Raw genomic sequence first — 12030 nt, 5'->3', positions numbered from 1 at the left:
TTATATTCTGTTGTTGTTTCTTTCTAGATATATAATGACTTCATAACTCAATGCTTAAATACTGCATCATCTTTTTGAAGAGTTAACCCAGCGGTTTCGCCTACTATGGACAGCCCCACTAAAGTATATAACTTACTTAAGGTAATGATAATATGAATGGCCATGACCATTTTACCCATACTTAGCCAATATCTACTTAGCCAATATCTACTATGTCACAATCACATGCTGCTTTACAGTTATTTCGAGGCTCCATCAATTTAATACCAACCCAATTTTAAATATGCTAAAATGTAAAGGAAAAAAGTGTGTCTTAGAATCAAAGAAATATGGACATTTACATTAGGTCTCACCATTAGTGAGTGCTATATAATATCCCTGCTGGGTAGTCCTACTAGTGGTCAGGCCTACTAACAGATAAGAACCTATGGATGAGGAGAGATCTGATGTATCATTAGCCTTTTACCTCTTGGATAACCAATAGAGCACAAAGAGAAGGATAGAGCTTGCTCTCTCTAAAACTTTTTACCAAAGGAGAATAGGATGCTACTCCTCAGGGGTCAGCATCTCTAGCATCTCATCTGACTTTTGGGCTTAGATGAAAAGTAATAGACCCTACTGAAGAAAATCTCTCTGCCTAAAAGATCTACAACAGGCAAGCATAAACTCACCTTTAGTTCCACTTTCTACTCATTTCCAGAAAGTCATATCATCTCTAGCCCCTGCCTGATAAGGGGTTATAGCCATTATCCACTGCTCAACTCCACTCTTCCTTGCATGAATTCTTTAATAAGCTGCATTGCTTACTTAAATGACTCATAATTAACCACCAACCTAGCAGAAAACACTGCCTGACTCCATTATTATCAGAGAAGACATGCCCTACTTTAATTTCACCAACATGGCTTGCTCCGTAGCTACATTTTACTAAGAAACGGAGCTTTGGCAGGTGCTACCCCATGAAATAAGGCAAACAGTGGGATTTTTTGTAATCTACTAGGCTTCCTAAAGTATGGCGCATTATCCCTGTTTTCTTTCTGAAACTCAGCCTGGTACATTGTTAAAGGAAAGAGCATAAGATACATAAGCTTTCTGTTGGATCCTAATATTACATGTCCATATGTAGGCTTTAGAACATCTGTTAGAACATCTGTTTCCCCATATTTTAGGCTTTAATTTCTTTTCTTATAAAAAAAACAAATTAATGCATATTTATTTTTAAGAGAGAGAGAAAGGCAGACTGCAAGCAGGGGAGGGGCAGAGAGAGGGGGAGACAAAGAATTGGAAGCAGGCTCCAGGCTCCGAGCTGTCAGCACAGAGCCCAACACAGGACTCAAAACCACAAACTGTGAGATCATGACCTGAGCCAACAAAGTCAGATGCTTAATCAGCTGAGCCACTCTTTAATTTCTTTTCTTTAAGGCCCCAGAAACTCAAATCATGTTGACATGTGGAAGGTTTTTTCTTCTTCGTACACAATTCATTGTCAGTAGCCCCGTATTTTATAAATGCCAAATAATTCTTTAATTGGTTCTTACAATTGGGTCTCATATGAATAAAAAAATTACTATTTATAATACCCAGAGAAAACCTCCTATAACACCCAAGTCATACTGCCTTTTCAACTCTTACCCCACTGTAATCCATTTTTTACCCAAAGTCATGTTTTAAAGTTCTTAAAACACTATTTCCTTACCTATATGAGTGACTACCTATTGCATTAAAACCAAAATCTAAAGTTCTTACCATGCCCCACAAGGACCTTTGTGACCTAGCCTCTGCTTACTCTCTAACCTGTTATTCGTTCATTCTCCCCACCAAGCAACTATGCTCCAAATACACAAGGCTTCTCTGAACTGAACATTCTTAAAACTTTGCTGCTCCAAGATGTTTCCACATGTGTCTTTTATGCCTGGAATTTTATTAATGACCATTCTTCACATGGATAACTTCTTCTCTTGCTTTAGGGTATTCCATTTAAATGCTCCCCATTCAGTGAAACCTACATTATTACCCCATAACTAAAGTACATTTTATGTAGAATTTTCCCTACACAATTGTTAATCAGTTGTTTTTAATCTCTGTATTTTTTAATGTTTATTTATTATGAAAGAGAAAGAGAGTGCAAGCAGGGGAGGGGCAGAGGGAGGGAGAGAGAGAGAATCCCAAGCAGGCTTTGCACTGTCAGCACAAAGCCCAACATGGGGCTAGAACTCACGAACCATGAGATCATGACCTGAGCCAAAATCCAGAGTTGGACGCTTAACAGCCTGAGCTACCTCTAATCTCTGTATTTTTAAAAATCTGAAACCTACACAAGAATATAAGCTCCATAAAGGCATAGGTGTTAGTTTCCATATATCCTCAATATAATTCTGCCCACAACATAAAGAATACTTATGAAAAGGAGAAGAGAAAGCAAATTGAATGTAGAATCACTACTTAGAAGTTTGTTTGTTTTTATTAAACCCACTATGTCTGTATTGTAGGCCTTGTTTCTCACCTAGAGAAGCAAAGAATTTTTCTCCATTTGAAACTGAGATGAAATAATTTCCATAAAATACGATGTTTTCATGAATATTTGTTAACTTCTAGAGTTCTCTTCTAAGTCATTTAAACATAATAAAAAGATGTTAATACCTATAAGTCTTATGTATTTCTTCAGGAAAAGAACAAACACAAAATAATACAAAAGTAAAATTAAAAGAAAAGGTAGAAGGAAAAAACTAGTACCATCCTCTGACACTAGCCACATTCCCGGAAACGTCACTTAGGTAAGGTGGGTCCTATTTGCCATTATCTGTAAAATGAGTAAGTTAATTAAGGGCTTAAGTCCCCCTCAGATTTAAGTTGAACACTTTACGGTTATTCTTTTAAATCCACTGTTAGAAAATATACAGGTCAACTTAATTGGCTTGTTCATGTAAAATATTTTACTTTACCCAAGTATTAGCAAATAAATCCTTGATACTAGTTCCAAGTTCCTTATCTTTAAACTTGTCAAACGGATGAAGCTGTTTACGTTTCTCAGCTTTTATCTTTGCTGTACCTATAGGTTAACAAGTAAAAGAATCTTATGACACATTCAAATAATTAAAACATATATACAAACATACGCACACATCTTAATAGTTTTTCTTGAAATGGCAAGTGAGCTATTTTTGAACAAGCTAAAGTCGATCTAAGTAAAAAGCACATTCTTCTAAAACAGTGCTGTCATAAAGAACATTCTATGATAATGAAAACTTGTCGTAGCCGTACTGTCCCATACTGTAGCCACGAGCTCTATGTAGCTATTAAATACTTGAAATATAGCTCCTATGACTGAGTAATCTTAATTTACTTTGAAAATTAAATAGCCACACATGGAAAGTGACTATAGTTTTTGACAACACAGCCCTAAAATGTAAAAGAGTCATCTTTGACATTACTAAAAATATTTTGTGCCAATAAAATGTACTACCATTAGGAGAGTATTTGATTTCTCTAATGTTACATGTATTTTTTAGTGTTTCCAAAAGAATTTTAATAGTTATTACTTTATCTTACAATAATTCTTTCAGGTGGTACATGTATTAAATAATGCTAGGTAAATAGATTTAAATATATTTCTTTTTAAAGAAAACTTATGAACTCTACCTTTTTTAAAAAATGACAAGAAACAAAAATATATACTAATGAAAGTTTGGCACATAAATAAAATAGTATTTGGCAACATGAAGTTTCATGTGTTCAAATAACACTAGCATATGTCATATCTCCATGACAAAAAGAAAAGTAGTTCAGCCATATTCTGAGAACGGGAAATGGGGGTGGGACAAGGAACCTACTGTATTTTAACTTAATGAATTACATTTTTACAGTCACCTCCTACACTGTGTGGGAAGCATGACAATGGTATTAATGTTATCCATGCAGTAAGTGAGACAAAACCGAAATAAATCCACCAACTCCTCAGCCACTTGTGATGATCATCAATGTCTTCAACACTTTAACAGAGAAAAATTAAAAATTTCAACTTTGTGTATTTCATTACAAAGCCATAATCAAACAGAGAGAAAGAGAGAGGGACAGGGAAGGAGGAAGGGAGGAACATCTTGTGTTAATTTGTCCCTATTGTTTGTTTTGCTGATTGTGACTCCTCCAATTATGCAGGTTTCTTTTACCCTACAAGATTCTAATTTTTTTCTCTTTTCTTTCTTTTCCCATGTCCACTCAGGTGGCACAAGTAATTCTTTGTTCTTTTTCAACTTTTTTCGTCGACAGAAGCTATGCTTTTGGAATATTACCCCTTTAACTCTTACCTATCCTTAAACATCATTCCTGCCCATTTAAATCATGCACAACCTTTAGGGCAAGCCTGGCCTTTAAGGTGTGCAACTAACCTTTTATCCGATATCTAACCCTTTACATTACATACACTTGGAAATGCCTTTCTTATAATTCCTTCTCTGAATCAACTCAGATTGAGTGTTTATCACTCTCCTGGTGATCATACCTAATCACCCATAGTACTCTTTGTTAGCCTTTATCTTCCATTTTCCCTGCAGCTTTTTCTTGGTCTGCATTGGCAGACTTTGCAGTAAGCAGGGCAGGATGGGAATGTGAAGGATCCTGTGTTGATTTTCTCTTTTACTCACTGTTCATTTTGCAATTTCAGCACTATTTGTCTTCAGTCATGCTAAGGCCATGATCTTGCAGAAAGTTTTCATAGTTATAAAGTTATTTTGTATCATTTAGGTAGAAGATTTGGAGACGTTCATTACCATACAGCTACCACTGTCTTCAATTCCACAGACGCATAAGACCTTGTCTGACCATCCATTGTGGGACAAAACCCACATAGTTAAGAACCACAGTTTTGAAGGTGCTGGTTTCTCGCAGGTAATTCTATTTGTCAACAGTGACCTGGTGAGGAGCTTGCATATAGGCTCTGTCTTTCACAGAAAGTGGAGAATATTCCCAGTTTTATTTATTAATGGGCTAACTCCTTATCCATTGTTATATTATTAAGGGATACAAGTTCCGACTTGCAATACTATTAGGTTGCAATCTTGAGTTCCATTATCAGAGAGGTATATATATCTGGACATGGTATGCATAGCAAGTTTCAACTCTAGATTTTCACTAAGATTATGTGTTTCCTCACTGATTAAAATATTTAGAATTTTTTTTCTCTTTTTACTTTTGAATCCAGCTATGTATTGTAACCATATGCATTATGCTATATATGATTATTACCTATCTGTAAATAATTGATAACCAAGAAGACTGAGGAAAATAGTCAGAAAATGTAAGCAAAGAATTTAATAGGTGCCATATATATTAACAGATTTTCCTCTTACTAGAAATAATTGATTAAGAAGTAATAATATAAAGATTCCAAGCACATTACTAACAAAATAAATTACTAGGAATAAGCTTAATGGAATGTTTTCAGTAACAAAATTCCTAAGACTTTATTGAATGGCACAAAGGAAGAGCAGAGAAAATAGGGCAATATATACCATATTCTTGCATAGAAAAATGACATTTATTCCCAATTTGATAAGTAAATTCAAGTATCTCAAATCAAAATGCTTTCACTGTAACCTGAGACTATTAAGTTTATCTGAAAGAGTAATTTTGCAGAAATAGCTCCTGCTTTTTGGTGAATAATATTGAGGAAGGACTTACCCAACCAAATAGCAAATCATATATAAAGTTGTAGTTATTAAAACATTGTAGTACTGGCATGAAAATAGAGAGAGAGATCAGACAACAGATTAGAGAGACAACAGATCAGAAGGAAACCTATGTATGCAAGAAATTTAATTTATGATATAGATGGTGTATAATATCAGTAAAAAATAAATTGATTTAAAAAAAAAAACCACACAGAATGATCCATAAATGTCATCAGTACAATGGGATATCCCTTTGAGGGGAAAAATAGAAGCTTTACCCATTTCCCATATTATATAAAAAAAAACAAACTGAAATTGGATATTACATTTAAATGTGCAACTAAAACCACACAAGTACACTACAAGAAAAGGAAATTACAAGCCAATATCCCTGATGAGCACAGATTCAAAAATCCTCAACAAAATATTAGGAAACCAAATTTAACAAGTCATTAAAAGGATCATACACCACAATCAGTGGGATTTATTCCAGGGATGCAAGAATGGTTCAATATCTGCAAATTAATCAATGTGATACACCACAGGAACAAAATGAAAGATACAAATCATATGATCAGGTCAATTGAAGTGGAAAAATCATTTGACAAAATTCAGCATTCATTCATAATAAAAACTCTCAAGAAATTGAGTAAAAGGGAAAATGCATCAACATGACAAAGGTCATCATGACAAACCCATAAGATCAGGAGTAACACAAGGATACCCAATCTCCTCACTTTAATCAACATTGCACTGGAAGTACTAGCCAGATCAATCAGGGAAGAAAAAGAAATAAAGGCATTCAAATCAGAAAGGAATGAGTAAAACTATCTCTGAAGATGACATGATAGTAATAGAGAAAACCTAAATACTCCATCAAAAAGTGTGGACAATACCAAGACATGACTCCATTCTATCAAGTCAGCTATTTCTGGATAAGGGCACAGAGTAAGACCAGTGAAATCTGTAGTTGTCATACCACAGATTTTTTGTCTTATCATATGCTCCCTTGTCAGATGCAATATTGTGGTATATACATGCAATTGACTATTTTTTAGCTTTAAAAAGAAAGTATTTTTACCGGCATATGCCACGGCATATGTTCAATAACCTTGAGGTCATTGTGCTAAGTGAAATAAGCCAGTCACAAAGAGACAAACACTGCACAATTCCACTTATATAAGGCATATGAAGTAGCCAAAATCTTAGAAAGTAAAATGGTGATTTTCAGGGGCTGGAGAGAAGGGGATAAATGGAAGTTATTGTGCAATGGATATAGAATTTTAGTTTTGCAAGATGCAAAATTTCTAGTGAACTGGTGCATAACAGTGTGCACATAGTTAACACTACTGTACTAACTAAACACTTAAAAAAGGCTACAGGGGCACCTGGGTGTCTCAGTCGGTTGGGTGTCCGACTTCAGCTCAGGTCATGATCTCGCAGTCCGTGAGCTCGAGCCCCGCGTCGGGCTCTGTGCTGACAACTCAGAGCCTGGAGCCTGTTTCAGATTCTGTGTCTCCCTCTCTCTCTGACCCTCCCCCATTCATGCTCTGTCTCTCTCTCTGTCTCAAAAATAAATAAACGTTAAAAAAATTTTTAAAAAAAGGCTACAATGATAAATTTTATGTCATTTGTTTTCTCCACAATTTTTCAAAAAAACCATATGCAGAATTAGTAATAAGGTTGTCTTTATAATGTTTTCAAACAATATATTGCATTTCAAATAAAGATAAAAGTGTATTTATATGCACATAAATACACGTATCAGTCACATTCACGTTTTTCTTAAAAATATGGTACAACAAATTAAAAATATATGTTTATAGGCTATACATATCCAATAAATATTTTATATCACATAAACAACAACAAAAAATGAAATAAAATGACTTACCTAATAGGAAAAGTATTGTTTTCAGCCCCCTTCATAAGGGGTGCTCCTATCACATAAGCCAAAGAATATCCAAGTATTAATGAAGCGTCCATTAAGCCTATGAAATGAATACTGAACATCAAACAACTACATAAGCCAGTTCTGTCATGATAAAAATTACATGGTTGAAATAGATTACTTCTGAAAGTTTCATAACTAACTTTATTAGTTATGAGAAGCAGAACTGAGAAGCAGAACCAATAGGATATTGAGAGAGAGATTATAAATAATTGGCTCATGCAATTGTAAGGCCTGGCAAGTCCAAATTTGTAGAGTAGGCTGGCAGGCTGGAAATCCAGGTAAGAGTTAAAGTTACAGTAGTGAGTCCATAATTAAGCCTGAAATCCATAAGATAGACCAGAAGGCTGGAAAAACTCAGGCAGAGTTTCTATCTAGCAGTCTGGTGAAAGAATTGCTTCTTTTTTGGGAAACCCAAGTCTTTCCTCTGAAAGCCTTCAACCGATTGGATAAGGCTAACCAACATAATGGAGGGTAATCTGCTTTACTCAGAGTCTACTGACTGTGTTAGTCACATTTAAAAAATATAGCATAAATGTCTATACTGGTGTTGAAACAAATAAATGGTTGCCGTAATCTAGTGAAACAGACACATAAAATTAGCCATCCTGTATTTCATCCAATGCATAAATAAAGAAACTTAGGCAAGTTAATTATATAATTCACTGTATCTTATTTAGTCTATATATTTAATGTGATATAAATATATTTATATTTAATATAAATATAAATTTGATATACCTGATTTCACTTTAATTTGTGATAGCTTGTATCCTTCACCCTGGCAGCTATGGTGGCAGGAGGTGGAGATACAGTAAGTTTCTTTCTGCAGTGTGTATGTGTACATCTCAATTAGAACCAAAAGTAAAACAAACAGATTTGTTGCCACCCTCAGCCAACACTAATAAATCACTGCAAATTTTTTTCTAAAAGCAAATATACATATGAAAGTCAACTATTTTAATCTATTGACATAATTTTCCTTACTTCCAGTGGAAAAAGCACTATTTTGGTGCAAAATGCTATTTTCTCTTAAGTCACCTTCACAATATATATTTTGTTAAATTTCTAATTTTTAAAAAAAATATGATAGGTAGACAACCCTGTCCAGACAGATGATCTACCAGGGCCAGGAGCTATTAAAACATAAGGAAATACAGATTATTCTGAGATATACCCCTGGGTTATTTATTGTAGGATACCATGACATAAAACACTGGAAACAGTACTACATTGTAGTCAATTAAATAGCACATCACTTCTCTTCTTGATGGGATGAACAAGATTATATTTTCATTAACTTCAAAATATCTGAGCTCCCCAAAACAGATGAAGTAAGTTAACGTATGCAAAAGGCTTAGTACAATGGTGATGATGATTTCAACACTGAATCTAGCGCTGAGGAGGTATGAAACAATATTTCTATCTCCTTACGAACATGATGGCAGCTGCTTCCCACCTATGTCCCCAAAGCTTAAATATACAACTATGCAAGCAATTCAATATAATAATTTGAGTTTTTTTTCCCTGGAGAAATGAAACGCAGCCTATAAAGTTTGATATTACAAACTATGTATATATACATATATATATAAAACATATAAATGTTATATGCATTATATATATATTAGACACACATATAAAGAGTATAGATTTTATTACTTAAGACAGTATGTATTTTTCCAATTTTTCTTTATCTGTTTGATGACTTTCAGATGACTTGTCTACAATTCCAAATCTCAAGCAACTCCTCAGAATTAGGCAACTCAATGTGATTTTGAGGTCAAACATACTGTTATTATTTATTATAATATTATTATAAGAGCTAATAATTAGCACTTCCATATCAGCTTCAACATGTACACCAAGATATAAAAGCTCAATAAAAATTCAAAACGGGTCAATCATATTAGAGAGGGAAAACAACTTGCCTAGATAAATGCCAGCTGAGTGTGGGGCAACACTGTTGTCAATAAAGACTCTTCCAAGGATATAAAGAGGCATGCCTGCTATTCCCTGCACAGTCTGCCCCAGGATGAAGGAAGCTATGTATTTTGCTTGGAATGATGGTGAGACTTTCCTGCAAGTCTTGATGATCTTCATTTCTTGGCAAGTATCTTTTGAAAAGATAATTTTTTTATTAAATCAGTCAAAAGTTACACATACAACAAATATGCAGTATCTCTCATGAAATATTTAACCTTTTACAAAGCTATTTCCACCAGTATGCTTTTTTTAGTTAACATTTAATTTACACTGAATGTAGCCATTCTACAATCAATCACCATATTCTCTGAAAAACACAATTATAAAAGGATATTTGTGGGAATATTGGGAAAGATACAAATATTATAAACCACATATAAATGTGTAGGCACAATTACATGTATATACACAATTATGTGTAAATATATGCATACACACATACACACACACACACACATACAAAACACACATACACACATGTTCCTCTTAAATATGGCATCTGGTAGGTACCCCTGACTTTTGTCCCCAGGAAAAAAATATATATCTTAATTATACTACAAATATATTCTACAAATTAATACATTTAGCCTACATATTTACATTGTACAAATGTAATAAATACATAATAAATATATGTGAATGTTATATAGTTCACATACTGATGATATATCAACATATTTAATATACAAATTATATAGTATATATTAAACTATATTTAATATTATTTATTTAAAGTATAAGCACACATCATAAGCATACCTTTAAATATCATAAGCATGTATATACACATACATACAAACATGGACACATCCTCATGGCTTTTTCCACCATGCCTTGCTAAAGTCCAGTTTAAAGTTGTCAAAATGGATAAATTCATTTTAACATTTTTATAGAACTATACACAACAATAAAGTACCCAACACAACAGTGTCAGAAATAGCACTATGAAACCTCAAAATAGACTTCTTCTACTGGGAACAGCAAAAAGATTGTGGAATAAACTTATTAAAAAATGAACAAAGTAAAGAAGTCACTAATCTCTTCAGATTCCAAGTACTATGCAGAAGGGCAGCTCCCATTTTGAAATGGTAGGAGTACCTTCAAAAAGGTGTAATCTTTCTTTTTCTGTTTATTTATGTACTTATTTCTGCTTGTGTGTATGTGTGTTGAGGTCAAAATAAAGGGATTAATTAAAGCATACTGTGGAAGACATAAGGAATTACCAAAGTTCTCAAGAGATTTGTAATATATATGAAAACTGACAAAAGATAAACAATTATCCCAAAATATTCTTTCTTCTTCCTATCCCTATCTCTTAAATGAAAGGGTATCTGATCATGAGAAGATGAGAGACAGGCACATAAATGTTAGTATGGAGCTATAATTAATTAGCTTAATAAACTTGGTAATATAAATAGATACAGATGGATGGATGTACACACAAATATCACAGTCTATTTTAAATTTCTAGAGGAAATGGTTTAAATGAATAGTAATTTGTTGTGTCTTTTATAATCTTACCTTCAGGGTCTGCACTCAATTGATAACGTCCATCACTAATGTATGGAAAAGCAAAGAAAAGTGAGCCAAGTCCTACTAAAAAGGAAGAAAATGCAATCCATCTTGGTATGTTTCCTCTCCCTCCATAGTGTGATATAAATAGTACTATCAGGCAAGATGAAATATCATAAGTCAAAGATAACACTAAATTTTCACTGGTCCCCAGATGATTCTCCTTCTGAAAAGTGTCAATGCTTAGATCTACAAGACCAAACACAATACCTAAAATGTAAAAAGAAAAAAAAAGAAAGCCATAGTATGCATTTAAGAGACAAAAAAGAACACCATTATAATCATTACAAAGCAAAACAATTTACATTAAATTTATTTTACATTATTCTGATTGTTTAACCCTATAAGCACACGATCCATTTTCTAAAATGCTAACAGACCTTAACCTCTAAGAAATACTTAATAACTGAATTTTTGTACCTATTTACTGAAGAATAGTGATTTTTTACTGATATTTATTGTATTTATTTTTGAATTTTTTTCCTTTTTTTTAGAGTGGTTTTAATTTTTTTAATTTACATCCAAATTAGTTACCATATAGTGCAACAATGATTTCAACATTGCCCTTAATGCCCCTTACCCATTTAGCCCATCCCCCCTCCCACAACCCCTCCAGTAACCCTCAGTTTGTTCTCCATATTTAAGAGTCTCTTATGTTTTGTCCCCCTCCCTGTTTTTATATTATTTTTGTTTCCCTTCCCTTATGCTCATCTGTTTTGTCTCTTAAAGTCCTCATATGAGTGAAGTCATATGATATTTCTCTTTCTCTGACTCATTTCACTTAGCATAATACCCTCCAGTTCCATCCACATAGTTGCAAATGGCAAGATTTCATTCTTTTGGATTGCCGAGTAA

At 33.6% G+C, this 12030-nt stretch overlaps 1 protein-coding gene across 1 annotated transcript in view; it reads right to left on the bottom strand.

The window, feature by feature from the left end:
* SLCO6A1 (solute carrier organic anion transporter family member 6A1) overlaps positions 1–12030 on the bottom strand; it is a 94145-nt gene that overhangs the window by 72522 nt on the left and 9593 nt on the right. The window contains exons 2-6 of the mRNA XM_019450616.2: positions 11125–11385; positions 9549–9734; positions 7561–7657; positions 3868–3989; positions 2943–3049 (exon numbers count right to left, since the gene is read on the bottom strand). Coding sequence (XP_019306161.2) covers positions 2943–3049; positions 3868–3989; positions 7561–7657; positions 9549–9734; positions 11125–11385 — 773 coding nt within the window. The remainder of the gene's footprint in view (positions 1–2942; positions 3050–3867; positions 3990–7560; positions 7658–9548; positions 9735–11124; positions 11386–12030) is intronic.

This window comes from Panthera pardus, unplaced genomic scaffold (genome assembly GCF_024362965.1).
Source record: "Panthera pardus isolate Hobbes unplaced genomic scaffold, ASM2436296v1 HiC_scaffold_2, whole genome shotgun sequence".
Taxonomy (NCBI): Eukaryota; Metazoa; Chordata; class Mammalia; order Carnivora; family Felidae; genus Panthera; species Panthera pardus.
The sequence above is the reverse complement of the archived record's forward strand: the minus strand, read 5'-3'. Positions and strand labels throughout refer to the sequence as shown.